At 41.9% G+C, this 20,319-nt stretch overlaps 1 protein-coding gene across 4 annotated transcripts in view; it reads left to right on the top strand.

Moving 5' to 3' along the window:
- SLC39A5 (solute carrier family 39 member 5) overlaps positions 1-20,319 on the top strand; it is a 69,680-nt gene that overhangs the window by 27,681 nt on the left and 21,680 nt on the right. For 3 of the 4 annotated variants that reach the window (XM_033935580.1, XM_033935579.1, XM_033935577.1), the window contains exons 4-6: positions 589-769; positions 4,468-4,637; positions 4,740-4,889. In XM_033935580.1, coding sequence (XP_033791471.1) covers positions 589-769; positions 4,468-4,637; positions 4,740-4,889 — 501 coding nt within the window. The remainder of the gene's footprint in view (positions 1-588; positions 770-4,467; positions 4,638-4,739; positions 4,890-20,319) is intronic. The other variant, XM_033935578.1, reaches the window with a different exon arrangement.

Here is a 20,319-nt window from a genome sequence, read left to right as displayed (position 1 = left end):
TTATGGGTTGGGCAGACTAGATGGACCATTCTGGTCTTTATCTGCCGTCATCTACTATGCTATGCTATGTAAACACATCCCTTTGGAGGACACTTAGTATCTGTGAAACATCTGCAAAAGACCAAAGTGCTCCATCCCATTGTAGCACAGAAGGCAGATGCACTAGCCCAGCTCAAGCCCATCAGCAAAATACCTCGGTATCCATTCCAGGAGAAAAATCCAAATTGTCCAAAATGGGCAAGGAGTGCTCTTCCAGTAGGTTCAGAAAAGGTGCCTCATGCAATAGCCTCATGGGATCTTATTTGCCATGGCTTGTAAAAGATAAAGAGGGTGTAATGGTGAAAAGAATGTACACGAGGAAAATTATAATTGTAACACGTTAATCATGCCTGGTCAGGTGATTGGATGATCTTTCCAATTTGTCAAATCTGTTTTAACCTGCTTCCATTATATGCAAACCTCTCCATGCATATTCATTGTGGATATCCTGAAAACCTGACTGGCAAAGGGGTACCCCAGGACTGACTTGGGAAAACTGCTCCAAAGTACTGTGTATAGCTCTGATGGTTTGTCATTTTGTCTTCCTAGTGTCTAAATGTGACCCAACTCCTCCTGAATTTCGGGCTCAGTGCTGTCTCTGACATCACACCGCTCCAGTTTACCCTCCTCTGCCCTGCTCTGCTCTACCAGATCGACACTCGAGTCTGTATCCAGCACAGCGATGAGATCCCACCCCCCCGCCTGCCTGAGAAACGCTTACTTCTGCCAGGTGCGACTCAAGTCAACAGCTTAAATCCTAAGAGTTCCAAACAAATGGGGAATAAATACTCTCAACTTGCAGCACAATTATTGCTTGCTCATTCTCGTGTTCTCTTTGCCCTAACACAAACTGCCTACTCATGTTACTTCTATCGTGTACTATTTAGGACTGTTTCCAGGCTATAATCCTTTTTCTTACAGTAACATAATTACAGAAAGTTGGTGAAAATGGAACCATGTAGTCTGGAAAAGTCATGAACAGCATTATCTTTTGATCGTTCCTATGTTAGCTCCGCAGGCATAGTTTTGGGTGGGTATAGGGGAATATCAATGCTCCACACAATGGACTAGGAACAACCTGCACAGCCAGAGAGTGAAAAAAATCTCCTATTTCATGCATATCCCTCATTATACGGCCAGATGTTTGTTCATATCTGCTCCTCTGCCCATTTACCCAGTCCTGGCAATTTAACTCCCTGATCTGTTAACGTAAATTCCTTAGTTTGTCCTGTTTGTCTTGTTGAGCAGGATCTGCTTCTGATGTGTTTGTGTATAGTGCTACATACATCTAGCAGTGCTAGATGAATGTAGCACTATACACAAACACATGATTAGTAGTAGTAATCAAGAGAGAGCTTATATCACTGCAGTGCTGGCGCCTCTTCCATGCCTCTGGTGATCCTACTACTATTACCATTAATCATTTCTATAGTGCTACTAAGAACATAAGAATAGCCTTACTGGGTCAGACCGAAGGTCCATCAAGCCCAGTAGCCTGTTCTCACTTTGGCCAATCCACGTTACTGGTACCTGGTAAAAACCCAAAGAGTAGCAACATTCCATGCTACTGATCCAGGACAAGTAGTGGCTTCCCCCATGTCTTTCTCAATAACGGATTATGGACTTTTCCTCCAGGAAATTGTCCAAACCCTTCTTAAAAGCAGCTACGCTATCCGCTCTTACCATAATTTCTGGCAATGCGTTCCAGAGCTTAACTATTCTCTGAGTGAAAAAATATTTCCTCCTATTGGTTTTAAAAGTATTTCCCTGTAACTTCATTGAGTGTCCCCTAGTCTTTATAATTTTTGACGGAGTGAAAAATCGATCCCGTTCTACTCCACTCAGGATTTTGTAGACTTCAATCATATCTCCCCTCAGCCGTCTCTTTTCCAAGCTGAAAAACCCTAACCTTTTTAGTCTTTCCTCATGCGAGAGGAGTTCCATCCCCTTTACCATTTTGGTTGCTGCACTGTACACATTATATGCAGTTACTATTTCAGTTCCTAGCAGGCTCACAATCTTAAGTTTTTGTACCTGGGGCAATGGAGTGCCAAGCGACCTGCCAAGGGTCACAAGGAGGCTACAGTGGGTGATTTAGGGCAAAGGGGTTATAGAAACATGATGGCAGGTAAAGGCCAAATGGCCCATCTTGTCTGCCCATCCGCAGTAACAATGATCTCTTCCTCTCTCTATGTGTTAAAAGCAACCTTGAAAAAGTGAGCTTTTAGTACGGACTTGAATACTACCAAGGTTGGGGTATGACGTACTGAATTAGGCTGTCTGCTCCAGGCATACAGCGGACGCAGCAAGAAAGAAGGGACTTAGTCTGGAGTTAGAAGGAGAGAGACTTGACTGATGAATGGAGTTCCTGGGGAGGAGTATAGAGAGAGATAAAGGAGGAGCACTTGTAAGTCAATAAGAGGAGTGTGAACTATATGCGGAGGTGGATAGGGACCCACTGAAGCAACTTGAGGAGTGGGGTGATGTGAGCATAGTGACTCTGGCTGAATGTAAACCATGCAACAGCATTTTGAATGGATTGAGGGTGAGAGAGGTGGTTAAATGGGAGACCAGTGTGAAACAGGTTGAAGTTGTCTAGGCGAGAGGTAATAAGGATGTGGATGAGGGTTATGGTAGTGTGCTCAGAGAGGAAGGGTCATATTTTGGCAACGTTATAGAGAAAGAAATGGCAGTTTTTAGCAGTCTGGTGGATTTGTGCAGAGAAGGAGAGAGAGGAGTCAAAGATGACCCAGAGATTGCGAGCTGCCGAGATAGGGAGGATGAATGTTATCCACTGAGATACAGAGCATAGGGAGAGGAGAGGTAGCTCAGTCTTGGCCATGTTCAGTTTTAAGTAGCGGCAGGACATCCAGGCAGCAATGTCGGACAAGCAGGCTGAGACCCAGGATTGGATTCCTGCAGAGATTTCTGGTGTAGAGAGGTAGATTTGGGAGTAATCAGCATAGAGGTGATATTGAAAGCAATAGGAGGAGATCAGAGCACCAAGGGAATGAGTATAGATGGAGAAAAGAAAAGGCCCTAGGAAAAAAACCCTGGGGAACCTCGACAGATAGCGGGCTAGCAGTGGAGGAAGATCCACCACTGCATACACTAAAGGTGAGATGTGAGAGGATAACCAAGAAGGAAAAGGACTCTGAAATAAAAGCGAGGACAGCATATCAAGAAGGCAGTGGTCTACAGTGTCAAAAGCAGTGGATAGATCAAGGAGGATGAGGACAGAATAGAGGCCTTTAGATTTGTCTGGGAGACTTTGGCAAGGGCAGTTTCCGTGGAGTGTAGGGGACGAAAGCTTGATTGGAGCGCCTCAAGAACAGCTGGACTCCTCGGGAAGGACCAGATATAAATCAAATTAAATAAATAAATAAAGTAAGTCTAGGCAATGGTGTATGTGGAGATGGTATTTTGCAGGTGAGCAGCTGAGGAAATCACGCTCCCTTCCCCCACAAGCTGCTTTTACTATGTGTCTCCAGTTACCAGTGCTGTAGCTTTTCACCAAAGACCAAAGTTGTCTCTCCTCTCTTTCCATCTTTTTCAGATCTATTGGCTATCCCTCTACTTTTATCTCCTAGGCTTCTATTCTTTTCATTATCTCCCAACTAATGTTTGTCTTTTTCTTCTTCCCTCCGAGCGTACTTCTGGTGTTTGCTCTCTTCTGCTCCCTCCCTCTAGACCAGTGGTCTCAAACTCAAAAACCCTTTGCAGGGCCACATTTTGGATTTGTAGGTACTTGGAGGGCCGCAGAAAAAATAGTTAATGTCTTATTAAAGAAATAACAATTTTGCATGAGGTAAAACTCTTCATAGTTTATAAATCTTTCCTTTTGGCCAAGTCTTAATAATAATATTGTCATTTATAGCTAAAGAGACATATGATCAAGAAACTGTTTTATTTTACTTTTGTGATTATGATAAACATACCGAGGGCCTCAAAATAGTACCTGGCGGGCCGCATGTGGCCCCCAGGCCGCGAGTTTGAGACCACTGCTCTAGACTCTTCTCAGTCTTGCTCTCCAATGTCTCCGCATAATCTCTTTAAACTGTCTCTTTAAACACTAGTCCTCCGCCAGCATAGAATCTGTTCCTCCTGCTTCTGGAAGGCCTCTCTCTACCCTCAGCTGCCTCCCTGTCCTGATGCCTAGCCAGCAATGACACAGGACCATACTTCTGCTGCCAGCTCCTCGCTCCCTACTTCAAATAATCTGTTTAATAGGCACAGGAGAGAGAGGAGTTGGTATTGTAGAGCAATTTGGTATGACCTTGTGAGAGTCTTTCCAGTTTTGATGGCATAGGCAAACTTGTGTATTCCAAAGACTTTAGAATCATAAGGTTGGTTGGTTGGTAATCTCTTTGGTTACAGCTGCTCATTTTTTTAAATGTTTGTACTGGTAACATTCTGTTTATTTTGAAGCACTAGGCTGGGGTTTCCTGGCTATCACACTGATCAGCATCCCATCCCTGCTGGCTGTTGTCCTGGTGCCGTTCCTGAGTCGTGCTATATTGCATTCCCTCCTCGCCTTCCTGGTGGCGCTGGCTGTGGGGACACTGTGTGGAGACGCTCTGTTGCACCTCCTACCTCATGTAGGTTCCCAAAGCTCTCCAGCTCCTGCTCATCCTCTCATACTTTGCTGACAAAATTGGCAAACAGACACTCAGTTGCTTGGTTTTTTTTTTTAATTTCAGGCACAGGAAGGCCACAAGCAGGAGAAACGGAGCCCGGAGCTGACCATGAATGATGGTGTGCTGAAAGGGCTTTTGGTGCTGGCTGGCATTTATTTTCTTTTCCTCATTGAAAACCTGCTGGGGCTGATGAGGCAAAGACGAGAATCAAAGGTAAGAACAGGCTGTGCCTTCTTGAATTTTAGTACCAGTTTGGGGGTTTTTGGTTTTTTTAATTTGTTCTTTATTAGTTTCCAAATTTACATCTCCCCAAAAATTGGAGACAAACAAGAAAATCTAGAAATACCTCGTATAATAAAACAACCAAATATACTTAGAAAACAAATAATCATTTTTGCCCACCACATTAAGGCAATTGTGATCCAAAAATTAGGAAATGGGGAAAAAAAAGGAAATTTTTCTCTCTTAATCAATATAAGAACATTTCAGGGATGCCTCAGGGCCCTTCCCCAGCTAGTCTACAGCGAACATGTGGAATTTACACCATGACATTAATTTCTTCCCTAGCCCTTAGAAATTCCTCAAGCTGCTTAGGGTCAAAAAAACTGAAATAGCCTTCATAAACAATATAACAAATAAAAGGAAATTTTAACACAAAATTAGCATAAATTGCCTGAACCCTAGCTGTAAGGGCCAGGAAGGCTTTTCCGCCTTATTTGTGTATCTCTTGCCAAATCAGGAAATATTCTTAGTCTTGCTCTCCAATGTCTCCACATAATCTCTTTAAACTGTCTAAATGTCTAAAGCAGGGGTGCCCATAACGTCGATTGCGATTGATCGGTCGATCGTTAAGGCAACGCGAGTCGATTGCAGAGCCTAGGATCTCTCCCTGCTCCCCGCTGAAGCTGCCGCAAGGAAGGGCCAGACGCATGCAGCGATTGCATGCTGCCGGCCCACAAGCCTTCCACCCGATGTCGGAGAGGAAGTTCCAGGCAGCGATTGGCTGGCCTGCGCCTGGCTGGCCCGGAACTTCCTCTCTGACGTCAGAATTGACGTTGGGGAAGGCTTGTGGGCTGGCTGTTGTGCAGTCGCTGCACGTGTCTGCTGTAAATTAATAGACAACGATAACACAGGTACCTAACTGTCTTTATATATAACAGGCTCTCAGGTCCAGCTCCAAGAGCTCACAAACCGATTTACAACTGTCCCCCAAAAAGCTGTAAAGTTGTGCAAGTATGCACACAATTTTCCTAAAATTCACACATACGTTGCAGCTCCATCTCTTCTTCCCCTAAATGACACCTTCCAGAGTGTGTATGTGCAGATTGCTTTCCATTGCATGGTTGTACAGTTTTCCAAAAGCCCCTTTCTGCATGTAAAACGAGTTTGGCACATGTCAAAAGCTTTATAATAGTTCCCCCTTAGGGTCTCTCTGTGGAAAAATAGTTTTGAATCATAGAAACCTCAACATCGTCTGTCTTTTCTCTTCTGCTGCCTCTGTTCATCTTCTCCATCCCTTTCATTTTCTTGTCCTCTTCCCGGTCAAAATAGCATTTGAATTCTTCCTTGCCCCTCCTTCTATGGGTTTTTTTTCTCTTTTCCATCCTCTTACTTATCAAAACACTTTGTTCAATAATTTAATAATCTATGATAGGTGGCCCTATTGCTGCGACGGGGAAGCAGGAAGAAATCAGCGGCAGTGGGGGCAGGGAGAGAGAGAAAGAAAAAGTTGTGGGGAGGCAAGAAGAGAGAGAAAAAGAAAGAAAGAAAGAAAAAGCTGGGGTGAGGGGCAGGCAGGGAGAGAGAGAGGAAGAAAAAGTTGGACTCATGGAGGGACAGAGAGAGATGTTGGTTGGGGAATAGAATGAGGTATGGAGGAGAGGAAGCATGCAGGAGGCAGAAAGAAAGAAAGCACAGTCAGAAGGAAGTGCAACCAGAGAGTCATGAAATCACCAGACACCAAAGGTAAGAAAAATGATTTTATTTTCAATTTAGTGATCACAATGTGTCTGTTTTGAGAATTTATATCTGCTGTTTATATTTTGCACTATGGCCCCCTTTTTACTAAACCGCAGTAGTGGATTTTAGCGCAGGGAGCCTATGAGCGCTGAGAGCAGCATGGGACATTCAGCGCAGCTCCCTGCAGTAAAAACCGCTATCGCAGTTTAGTAAAAAGGGAGGGGTATATTTGTCTATTTTTGTATAGTTGTTACTGAGGTGACATTGGATATTTTAAAGTCATCTGCCTTGACCTCTTTGAAAAAACCCTGAATATAAATGATAATTAACATTTTCTCTGCGTACAGTGTGCTTTGCGTTTTAAAAAATATTTATTGTTGGTAGATCATTTTGACTTGGTCATTTTAAAAGTAGCTCGCAAGCCAAAAAAGTGTGGGTACCCCTGGTCTAAAGGAAAGCTTAAGTACAGAATTGCAGTCTAGTTCATAAGCAAAGGAAACCAGTAATGTACTCGTAATTCTAGAAGTAACCACTTTCAAGGAGGCTTCCAAAAAGGTACCGAGTCCTAGAGCTTCTTCTCTCCCAGCTTTACTCTCAGGGCCAACAGAATTCCTCAGACCCTGAAGGTATTGAGCTTGCATAATAGGAGGGAGTGCCTTCGATGGCATCCCTAAGACTTCCACCAAGTATTTCTTTTTTTCTTTTTTTTTGTTAAAATCTTTATTCGTTTTAAAACTTACAATAAGTGTGACAGTGAGTTAAAACATTTTAACATGAAATAAAACACTTAATAATCAACAATAGTCCAAATCATATAACTTATCTCCCTCCCTCCCCACCCTTCCATAGCAAATATAAAACATATGTATCATATGATAAAATTTTCCCCCTATCATTCTTATATTGTTAAACTAGTCATTAAGCCCGTTACATTAACAGGTGCTAGAATATATGTCTGTCTTTCTGTCTCTCTCCCTCCCGCTGTCTCTCTCTCTCCCTGACCCCCTTTCTCTGTCTGTCTTTCTGTCCCTCTCCCTCCCTCTCTGTCTTTCTTCCTTTCTTTCTGTCTCCCTCCCTCCCGCTGTCTGTCTGTCATTTTTTCCCTCCATTTCCCTGTGCAGGAGCATTTCCATCCCACTTCCCTGTGCAGCAGCAACAGCATTTCCCTCCTTCCCCCCCCCACACTTTCCTGTGCAGCAGCGGTATTTCCCTTCCCCTCCAGATCTCTGTGCAGCAGTAGCAGCATTTTCCCCCAACCCCCCTTCCCTTCTCTTACCGCGATCTGGCCTGCTCTGTTCGGCCCCTCCCCCTTCTTTTACTTCGTTGTCCTGCTCGATCTGGCCTGCTCCGTGTGGCCCCTCCCCCTTCCCTTCCCGCGGTCTAGCCTGCTCCATGCCCCTCCCTTCCCTTATTGGGTTCCTGTGGCTGGAGTCCTCTTCTTTGTCGTCCCCCACTTCCCTTCCTGCAGGCTGGCCTATTGCGGCCGAAGGTTTTTTAAAAATTTAAAAGTAGGTGCTAGAGTAGATGTCTGTCTGTCTGTTTTTTTTTTATCTTTGTCTCTCTCTCCTTGGATTCTGTCTGTCTGTCTGTCTGTCATTATTTCTGGCTGTGTCTCTCCCTGGCCCCCTGTCTGTCTGTCTGTCTTTCTGTCTCCCTGCCTGCCTGTATTTCTCTGTTGCTAAATGCCAGCCTGTCTCTCCGTGGCCCCCCTTCCTATGTCCATAGTATCCCATCCTATGTCCTTGGTGCCCTTAGTGCCTCCTTCCTATGTCCTTGGTGCACTCAGTGCCTCCTTCCTATGTCCTTAGTGCCGTCAATGCCTTCTATATCCTTAGTGGCCTCAGCGCCTCCTTCCTATGTCCTTAGTGCCCCTTCCTATATCTTTAGTGCCCCCAGTGCCTCCGTCCTGTGTCCACAGTACCCCCAGTGCCTCCTTCCCATGTCCTTAGTGCCCCCAGTGCCTCCTTCCCGGGTCCTTAGTGCCCACAGTTCCTCTGTCCTGTGTCCTTACTGCCCTCAGTGCCTCCTATGTCCTTAGTGCCCTCAGTGCCCCTTCCTATGTCCTTAGTGTCCCCAGTGCCTCCTTCCTATGTCCCCCCTCACTGCCTTCCATACTTTGCCTCCCATCCCCCCCAGAAGCCAGCCTGCCTGCCTGACTCCCTCCCATCCCCCTGTGCAGTAGAACCATTGAGCAGCATCTTTCAATTTTTACCTCTCCCATTCCCCCTGTACAGTAGAACCAGGCATTTTTCTATCCCTCCCTCCCTCCCATCTCCCCTGTGCAGTAGAACTGTTGAGCAGCATCTTTCAGGCCCTGTTGTCCCCACTCCATCTCTGAGAACGGCCCGAAGCTGGGAGTGGGGACAACGGGACAGATCCTCCTCCCATAGACCCAGAGCTTTTCCCTTCCACTTGGTGATGTAGGCCTGATTAAGACCCACATTAAGGGTGATTTGAAAGGCCTGACCAAATGCTTTGGTAAGCTCATCCTCAGCAATAAGCTCAGCCCAGGAGAAACCAACTGCCCAAAAGAGGGTGACGATACCCTCAACTCCCTACCCATTTGCATAAAAAGTCTATCTAAAAGTGTGAACTGTACTGCATGTCCCAGAGACATAGAATAATGTTGAAGCTGTAAATATTGGGAAAAAACACGTCTGCGGCAAACCCCTGTTAAAAGGAGAGGGCCTCACCCGCCTCTCCCCCCCCCGCCACTACCGCCACCATGCAGCCAACCCCCACTGACCCTCCCATCCAACCCTCCCACCACCGACAAACCTCCTGGCTCCATCAGCGTCCGCAGCACTTTAAACACGCTGCTTCGCGACCTTCTACTGCCGATTTCCTCTGCCACGTCTATCTCCGATGATGTCATCAGAGACGCGGCAGAGGAAATCGGCAGTAGAAGGCCACAAAGCAGCGTGTTTAAAGTACTGCGTATGCTGCTGGAGCCGGGAGGTTTGTGGAGGGTCAACGGGCGGAGCGGGGCTGCTCTCCACCACTACAACAAATTCTCAGTTGCTGCCACTGGAATGCAAGCTGCCTCTTGGAGTATGGTGAAGGACGTTTGGCTCAGAGCTCCCGTATAATCAGACCACCTGAAATTCAAGCACACAGACTCTTTCTCTCAGAACTGCTCTGGCTGAAGTTATTCTTTTAAGTTTAAAAGTGCCGCCCACCTCTCACGATCACCGCCAGCGTCGGAAACCTTCTCCGACGCTGGTACGGCTCGTGAGAGGAGCCGACACCATGGCTTTTAATCTTGCTTGAGGAGGTGGAGAGCAGGGAGTCCAGTGCTGCCGGCCAGTCCTGGCGGCCAAGGAGAGAGGGAGCGATGTATGCGTGCATGCGCACTCCTGCCGCCACAGACCTACTGATCAGAGATCAGAGATCACGGAACACGCAGGTAAGAGTGTGCATACGCAGCTAGGGTTTTATTATATAGGATAATAAACTAATAATTACCCCCCCCAGTATTGAACTTATAAATTTAAGAGAAAAATGGTATCTATTCAGTACAATATTTTGTTAACGGCTCCCATACATCTTGAAACTTCCTTAAATACCCCTTCTGTGTAGATATTGCTCTTTCCATTTTATATATATGGCATAATGAGTTCCACCAAAAATTATAGTTCAATCTACTCCAGTTTTTCCAATTACATGTAATGTGTTGTATGGCAACCCCTGTCATTATAAGTAAAAGCTTGTTATTATTTGAAGATATCTGACTCTTTGCCCTCATTGACATGCCAAATAATATAGTATCATAGGTCAATGCCACCGGGTTTTATAATAAACAATTAATTTGGCCCCAAATTGATTTCAAAAAAGCCAAAATAAATGGACAAAAGAACAATAAATGATTTAAAGTCCCTGCTTCAAGATGACAATGCCAACATCTATTAGACTTAGAGCTATCTAACTTTTGTAACCAAACAGGGGTCCATAATGCTCTATGTAACAGAAAAAAACAAGTTTGTCTCATAGATGCAGACACTGTACATCTCATCCTCCAAGTCCAAATTTGTGTCCATTGAGACGCAGAAATTTGATGCTTAATCTCAATGCTCCAAATGTCTCACAGACCGGTTTTTGGCTTCTTTTTAATAAATCCAGTTATCAATTTATACCACTGGGCGGCCTGGTGTCCCAGGAAGTCCACCTGAAAGCATAAGAACTCTAAACTATATTGATTATTAAGATTTTTCCATTCAGGGAACCCCACCTGAATGGCCTGCTTCAGTTGCATCCATCTAAAATTTTGTGATTTATTGAGGCCATATTTATGTTGCCATTGTGAAAAATCAAGCAGCTTACCATTAGAAATAACATTATCTAATATACGTATACCTGCTATCATCCAATACTTCTAGATGACCTTAAATCCGCCAATTTGAATCTTGGAGTTCAGCCATATAGTTTGATTTGTTGATTTGTGAATTGGAATAGGTGTTAAATTACTCACATATCTTAAGGTTTTCCATGTGTCTACTAATATTCTATTATCTTTTTATAATCTAGGCATTTTGATACTGAGAACATGGCACAATCGCAGAGGAAACATGAGTCGCCATTCAAACCATAACCAATCTGGGATATTTTCAATGAGCTCTGGGAGAACCCAATACATACCCTGGCGTATAATATAGGATTGATGATACCTATACAAATTGGGAAAAATTACTCCTCCCTCTTTAATTGGCTTTTGTAGAGATACTAAAGCAACTCTAGGAGTTTTACCTAGCCAAATAAATTTTGTAAGAATACTATTTTATTTTTTATAAAAGGACCCTTGGAAAAAAACGGTAACATACCCATTTGATAACAAACCACAGGCACAATCATCATTTTAATAGTTTGGACTCTCCCCCACCACGAAAGATGTAAAGGATTCCATTGCTCACACACTTCTGTTACCTTCTGTAATAAAATTTTTCATTCACTTTCATTGTGTCTTCCAGCGTACTTTTTATCCAAATGCCTAAATATTTTATTCCATCCTCCTTCCATAGAAAGGGGAATGAATCAAACAAACCTTTTGTACAATGCACATTAAGTGGAAGAACTTCTGATTTACTCCAATTTATCTTGTATCCTGAAAATTTTCCAAATTTCTCTATCAATTCTAGTAAGCTTGGAATGGTTGTTTCCGGATTTCTCAAATGAAGCAGTATATCATCTGCATAAGCAGAAACCTTATATTCCCGATCTGAATAAGGAATACCCAATATCTCCTTCACTTGCTGAATAGCTAATAACAAGGGTTCTAATATAATATCAAAAAGCAGAGGAGATAAGGGACAGCCTTGTCTAACCCCCCCTCTGTAGACTAAAACTTTCCGAGAAATTATTATTAATACACAATCTAGCAGCAGGGGAGTTTGAATCATTTGTATAAATCCTAAACCTATACCAAACCATTCCATTGCTTGATACATGAAGGTCCAGTCCACTCGATCAAAGGCCTTCTCTGCATCCAAGGATACAGAAAAGGCCGGGTCATTCATGGCTTTTGATAAATTTAACATATGTAAAGCCAACCTGGTATTAGAAGAATGTCTCTAAGCAACAAACCCTGTTTGGTGCATACCAATAATAAAGGGGAGAGCCTTAGCCAAGCGCAAAGCCAATGTCTTAACGAAAATTTTTCCATCTACATTGATTAAAGAAATAGGCCTGTAGTTTGAAACCAAGTGGGATCTTTATTTGGCTTTGGTAAAACTATAGTTAACGATTCTGTCATAGTACCTGTGATACAACCTTTAGTTAGTTGAACCTGATATAAATTTAACAAATATGGTAATAGGGTATTATGAAATGATTTATAAAACTCTATCGTGAAACCATCCCCACCTGGAACGGATCCAACTCTAAGAGACTTCAACGCTGTTTGTAATTCTTTTAGTGATATTGGCTTTTCTAAACTTTCTTTTATATGTTCAGGAATTTTTGGTCCCTTAATTAGGTTTAAAAATTCTAAACCATCCTTTTCTTTATCTAAATAAGGCTAAGAAGAATATAAAGCTTTATAAAAATCCAGAACTTGTTTTAAAATAAGTCCAATTTGAGAATAAATATCACCTTTTACATCCTTTACTGCAATTATTTTTGGTTTTCTTTTTTTGCTTTAAGATAATTTGCCAATAATCTTCATGCCTTATTTCAATTTCCATAATACAAAACTTGTTGAGCGAATAAGTCTTTTCTTATCAATTTAGAAGAAATCTCATTATATTTACCTTTAGCTTTTAAAAGAGCCTGTAACGTAGACTATTCCCATTTATCAATCAATTTTTACTCCAAAAGCTTAATTTAATTTGTTTTCTAATATATGCTGAAAATGAAATAATTTGACCTCTCATGGTTGCCTTAAAAGCATCCCATAGAGTTTCCATGGAGATATCTTCCGTATTGTTAAATTGGAAATAATCATTTATTTTTGACTTAACTTCCTCAATAAAAGTTGGCTCTGCAAGCAGTATATTATCAAATTTCCATACAGATCTACTACTATCTTGATCAACTATTTTAAATTCAATCCACACCCCCCCATGATCAGACAAAATAATTGGATCTATGGAGGCTTGTGTTACCTGTTGAACTAATTGATTTGAAACAAAAATATAATCTATTCTTGAAAAAGATTTGTGAACCTGGGAACAAAAAGAAAATTCCCGATCATTAAAATTAAGTATTCGCCATATATCTTTCAAATCACAAGTTTGTACCAAATTATCTAATCCTAATGACTTCATAATTCTACTAGGTTTTTTATCCATTAAAGGATCCATAACAGCGTTAAAATCCCCTGCCACAACTAAATTAGAAGCAGCCAGTGGTAGTATCAATTGTTGTAGAGATTTTAAAATTCAATTTGGTTCGAATTACATATACAATGAAAAGCGCCAGCATATGATTTCCCAAGCTGATTTCTACATATAACCATGCAGCAATCAAATTAAACATAGCAGTGCATTTTTTATTCACCAAAATTGGTACACCAGCCTTCTTTCCCACAGCAGGGGCAAAAAAACAATGTTTTACCCAACCCCCTTCTAGTTTCTTGGACTCTAAAACCGACAGATGTGTCTCCTGGATATAACAAATATCTACATTCTGTTGTTTTAAAAACAAAGTGTTTTCTTCCTTGTAATTGGATGATTGAGGCCATTAACATTTAATGAAAATATTTTAAATTCCATTAAGAAGTTTTCCTTCAGGACATATAAACCCAATCAAATATTTCAAAATATTATGATTTCCCTGTAAATACTCCTCCCTCAATTTAAAATCTAAAACATAATACCTATCCCCCCCCCAAACCACCCCTCCCAAATCTCTTTTCTTCCCTTAATCTTTGAACAATATAATTCTAAGACCCCTAAAACCCATCCCTTTCCCTCCCATATCCCCACCCTCCTTATCCTTTGATTACTTGAAGACATATATTCAGACTGACAGCCATAGCCCTCCCCAGGCATCCTACTTTAATTTTTCCCTCTATATTATTACAATTAAACAACCCAAATTAAATAAAACTATTTCTAAATAGTAAATCATTATATAATTACTTTTGAAACAATGAACCTCTATAATAAACCCTTTAATAAGAATAATATCATTCAATTCTATAGAACAAAAGCATTTCATAAATATCTAAGTGAACTCTATTCATAAATTGAATAATTAAATATTACAGTATATTATCCATATAAAACAAATTTTCATTCATTTTTAAGAACCCCCCCTTTCAATTAATTTTTCCAATCCTATGATTTTAATTTATGCATATCTAATATCCCCTTCAATTAGAATCTATTTTAAAAAAAACATTTAACTTAATTAATATATGTAATAAATGACTTTCAATATTGCTAAAATGAATATTTCAATATCTAAAAGATCTCTTTTGTCCCTTTCATACAATAAAATTGATCATTTCCAAAATAATAAAATATTTCATAAGTATCTTATTAATACCTATCCTTAAAAGGTAAATAAATAAATATTAAGTTATATTAATAATTAAAGTAAATAATAAATTACATAAACATATGCGTTAAATTAATATTGCCATCTCTTCCTCCATGAAATTACTTATATAGAAATAATTTACCCATTAAGTACTCTATTTAATAACCTGCACCCATCTGGTCAATTCATACCCACTCTCATATGATAACAGTGTCTCCCCTTCACTTGACAAAGAGCACTCTCACTCTCACAGGCTTTTTCCCAGGCTCTAAGTGTGCTTGAGCCTATTTGGGAACCTTGTACAAATTTCAACTGCAGATGATTTAATTTCCTACATTGGCATGTTTGCAACTGTTTTGTGTGTGTAGAACGCGTTGTGAATTCTTTTATAAAATGAATCTGGGGAGAGGGTACCAGTTAAAATGCAACAGTAGGAATGGGAGTGGGGGAGTCTCAACTCTAACAAGGGAGGCTTTGGTATTTCTGTGACATGCCTGCGTTGTGATCCTAAAATAGAAGGGCATCCAGGTAGTCACTTGTCAAAGGGCGCATCAGGTAGGATCACAGGCAACAGAATCGTGGCCCCCCACCAGTCTTTGCTCCATACAGTGATATGGGGCAGGGAGGAAGCTTTTTGGTGTTCTAGCAGTTGTAGTCTCTGAAAATAATAGGTATCAGAAGAGCTACAATTTTTTCAATCATAGCACCCCAGCTATGGAACAAGCTGCCAGTTTATCTGCGTGGTGAAACTTCTTTAGAAAAATTTAAAAGCATATTTAAAAGCCACCTATACAAAGATGCATTCGAGTCATAAACAGGATAACTCTTTTATCAACAATCTCAGGCTCAAATACTTAAACCTAACCAGATCTATATATAGGTCACAATTTCTCCCTTTCACTTTTAGACCTAGCTTTATTTGTAAAACATTTTTAATTACCCTCCTGATGTTGTTTTTCCTTAAATGTTCTACTTTCTTTAACAATTGTAGTTCACTCCTCTTTCCCTATGTATCACTAATTAATTGTGTACATCGATTGTATTTTTACCTGTATAAATTGTTTTATTTTGTCCCCCCCAAAAAAAAAAATTTTTTAATTGTTATACACATTGAAAATATTTGATATTGCGTTTATATCAAAATTTTAATAAACTTGAAACTTCTATGAAGCTAGGGCAGGAGAGCCCAGTCTGCCAGGAATCCACTTTTCAGTAGAGTAAAGCCACTAGATCTCTCTTCTCACTCAAATGCTATTCAGGGCATAAGCAGCACCTTGCCCCTTTAAGGGGCAGGGGTGGTGTGGGCACTTTAAGGCTGGGACTCTGCCCAGCGCTTCTGGAGGTGGCTGTGAGGGTGAGTGGCCTCGAGTGACAGCGCGGCCAGGGAGGCCTTGCTAACTGAAACTTGTCGGCGGCTCATTGACATCTCAGCTCTGGTTTCAGAGCAAATTCAGACCACAAGTTGATTGCTGGTTTCACATCGCACGGAAAAAAATCAATGGAAGCCTGCAGCTGAGGATTTACTGTAATTCCAGAGGCAGCTTTAACCCTTGACTGCCCGGCACCATCCAGTGTAAAAGAGCCAGTCCCGCTCCTGACTTCTTGCTACCTGAGACTGATTATTGATTCCTTTACCGCAGTTATTCATGACAGTGGCAGCATCAGTCTTCAGTATCTCTTCCTTTATTTTAACTCTCCTGTAACGTGACATTTCTTATAGGCAATGCACATAGCTGTACTCTCCTCTTCCACCAACTAGAGAATGACACGGTGGCTGTTACCCGCCGCGGGTAACCCGCCAAAACAGTGAGGAAAAACCTGTGTTCACCGTGGCTACGGGGACAAGGCCATTCACTGCCCTGTGGAGCAGTGAATGGCCTTGTCCCCGCAGTTAAGGGAGGGAACGCATGCGGTCACCTATCGCGCTCCCTCCATACTGTCGCTGCTGAGTTGAAACAGCTCCCTTTCTCTCTCCTTGCCCCATACCTTCGTGGCCATGAGTCTAAATTGCCTTCTTACAGCAGCCGGAGCGTTGAAGCTGCATGTGGCTGCCGTAAAGGTCATCTCTGACGCAACCAGAAGTTGCAGCAGAGATGACCTTTATGGCAGCCATATGCAACTACAATGCTCCAGCTGCTGTAAGAAGGCAGTTTAGACATTGCTGGCCACAGGTAAAGGGCAGGGAGGAGGAAATGTGGGGTGGAGAGGAAAAGACGCTGACGGGAAATGGGTATAACAGAGTGGGGAGAAGGACACTGAAAGCACATGGTGAAGACAGGGGGGGAGAAGGACGCTGACAGGACATGGGGAAGACAGAGGGGGGAGAAGGATGCTGAAAGCACATGAGGAAGACAAAGGGGGGAGAAAGACGCTGAAAGCACATGGGGAAGACAGAGGGGGGAGAAGGACGCTGAAATTACATGGGGAAGACAGAGGGGGGAGAAGGACACTGAAAGCACATGGGGAAGACAGAGGGGGGAGAAGGATGCTGAAAGCAGATGGGGAAGACAGAGTGGGGAGAAGAACACTGAAAGGACATGGGGAACTCAGAGTGGGAGAAGACACTGAAGGGAAAAGGGGAAGAGAGAGTAGGGAGAAGATGCTGGCAGGGAAGAAGACAGAGATGCCAGACTATGGGGGGAGCGGAGGGAAGATAGGTGCCAGACCAATTTGGAAGGGGGGGAGAAAGGGAGAGGCACAGTAACAGAGCAAATGGAAGACGCAGAGAGAAGACAGACAGTGGATGGAAGGAATTGAATGAGAAGATGAGGAAAGCAGAAACCAGACAACAAAGGTAGAAAAAAAAATTCTATTTCTTTTTTCTTCAGGATAAAGTAGTATATTAGTTGTGTTGATAAAAAATTTATAAACAAAGCCCTGTCAGCTGAACATCTCTTTCTCCAGTTCAGCAGCCAGAATTTTGATTTATAAGGAAGGAATAAGCTAAATATTGCAGTACTGAGGCTTGTATAGATGTTGCAGGGACGGTGACGGGGCGGTGAATGGGATGGCAGTGACGGTGACGGGGCAGTGAATGGGATGGTGGTGACGGTGAAGGGGCGTTGAAGGGAATGGCGGTGATGAGGACAGATTTTTTCCCCGGGTCATTCTCTACCACCAACATATCAGCTTCGCTCTTATCAGAAGGGAGGGCCAGCAACTGATGCACCGGAATATAACTCCAGGCTTGTGTCTGCTCTCCCTCTCCAACCTGCAACTCATTATCTCAAGCAGGATTTCATCTGAAGCAGTTCTGGCATCAGAACAGAATGATTCAACAGCCAATGATGATTCCAGAAATGACACTCAAGGCTTCCAATCTCTTTTTAGAATGAAGACAGTATCGAGTGTTCCTTCCACTTCTTTCATCATCAGGGATAAATTTGCATATGATTATATTAATGAGATGGAACTTTCTTATTAGATTTAGATCCTTCTTTTTATCTGAATGAGAAAAAAAACCCTGCTCTTAGAGTTCTTTTCAGTTAAAAGAAACTGCATACATTTGGAATGTCCATCTTTATGTAATAATCATGTATAACTAGAAACTTATAATTATTCTTTTAATTTTTTTTTTAGTTTAGTAAACCCTAATAATAAATGAATAACATAATATAAAAATAAAAGCACTGTTTCCACTTACAGGGTTATTCATTTAATTCATTGGAGTTACTTTAGATGACAAAAATTCCTTTAATTTTTCTGGATCATCAAATTGGTAATATTTGTCTCTTAGCGTGACCCTCATCAATGCAGGATAATACAGCCCATACTTGGCCCCTATATCTCTTAATGGTTGTCTTAATAGCAGAAATTTCTTGCGCTGCTGTACAGTCTCTTTGGCGAAATCTGGGACAAACATTAACTTTGAAGCTTTATAAGTCAATGTTTTTTGTTTCCTTTGCCACTTTTAAGATCTCTAGTACATGCTGAAAACGCAGTAATCATAATATTATTGGCCTTGGTTTGTCCTGATTTTGTGGTCTCTTCCCTGGTATCCTGTGAGCCCTTTCTATTTCAATAGGCATATTTACCTTGATTGGAAGTATATTGGAAGATATTATATTTTTCCCTTCTGTTCCTTCCTTTAGACCAAGGATCCTTAAATTCTGCCTTCTTGAGTGGTTCTCCAAATCTGTCATCTTCTTTATTTCTTATAGGATCTTATGATCTTCTTTGTATTCCTGTTGCACATGTTCAATTTTCTCCATTCTAGCTTCTACCTTATCCATTCTGCTGTTAATCAAGTCAAACTTATTATTCATTATCTCCATTTCTTTCTTCAACCCAGACAAGGTTAAACTGATGTTTCTTAATTCCTCCATCACCTCAATCACATCTAAAGCATCCATTGGGAGATGGGACCCACTAGGAATCTGTGAATCTTCTTTTAACCTTTTTGTTTTTCCAGTTTGTTTTGTAAAACTTTCCTGCATTTTCTGCTTATTAGAAGCCATTTGTAAGATTTTTCAGATGAATAGAAGGGAAATTATGACCCTGGAATCCAGTAAATGATGCCCAGAGGAGGGAACACAACAGCTAAGCAGCCATTACCCACGTCTCCAAGTTCCAGAATCACCACCAAGTATTTCTTAAACTGGGTTTAATGGAGATTTAGGAAAATTCAAAAGTCTCAGGTGAAATCATCTCGATTGGTTTTCAAGGTACTCCAAATGTCATTTCTATCTTTCAAAACCGAGGATTCACAAATCTTCTCAGCCTGGACTCTAGCCCTCAAGGAGTCCATTTCTGGTCAATGTTGATTGGCAACCTGCGCTTGAACTAGCACTGTATCAGAAATATTTTTCAAATCAACAGTATTTTGTCTAACTTCATTTAAGAGAGAAGACTGCATGCCATTAATGGCATCCCACAGTAATTCAAGAGTCACAACAGCTGGTCTTAAAATCTCTTGCTTCTCTGAAACCAGAGTTACCCGGATCTTAGCCTTCATAAGATTACTCACTGTTTCCTGACCCAAGGTTTTGGAAGCAGCTTGTATCAGTTGTTCTTCTTCCTCCGGAGTCAACTTAAGACTTCCAACAGACCGCCCCTCCTCCTCGCAGGGGCTATCGTCCTGTATGGGTTCCCCTATGGAACGCAGGTCTGCTGGTGAACTTCACCCAGGCGTGTAGAAGCCATTTACCTTCCAACATGATTAATTTAATGGCTATTTTAAGTTTTGTACGATGTATCCCATTTTGTCTCTTCTTCTTATAGCGGTTCATTATTGCTATAATCTTTTTTGCCATGCCATTTAATTATTTATTGTTCGTGATGTCTCTTGCAGCCATTTTAGTATGCTTTAGGTTCAAACAATTTTTATTGATGCAAACAACAGCAAAGACAACGCCAGGGCACCCCAAGGGTACACAGCACAAACAATGATGCATTATATACAATAATTATAACAAGCATATACAGAATAAGAGAAACATCAACCAAACACCACCCCCCATCCTACTCTACATAGGCTAGCGAGATGAATGAGGGCTGAAAGGCACTCCGAGGCCCTGGACTCTTATGAGCCCCGAAGATGCCACACCACCCCCTCCCCCCACCTAAGCCCACTTATCCTATCCGTGACCAAGTACCAGAACCTCTCATTACCTCCACCTCCCCTCCCCAGTCCCCCCAATGGTACTCTCCACCCTGCCCCACCAGTACTCACCATGACTCTCCCATCCTTTAGTATACTTTAATGCAT

The sequence above is a fragment of the Geotrypetes seraphini genome, chromosome 3 (assembly GCF_902459505.1).
Source record: "Geotrypetes seraphini chromosome 3, aGeoSer1.1, whole genome shotgun sequence".
NCBI lineage: Eukaryota > Metazoa > Chordata > Amphibia > Gymnophiona > Dermophiidae > Geotrypetes > Geotrypetes seraphini.
This window is presented reverse-complemented; position numbering and strand designations above follow the sequence as displayed.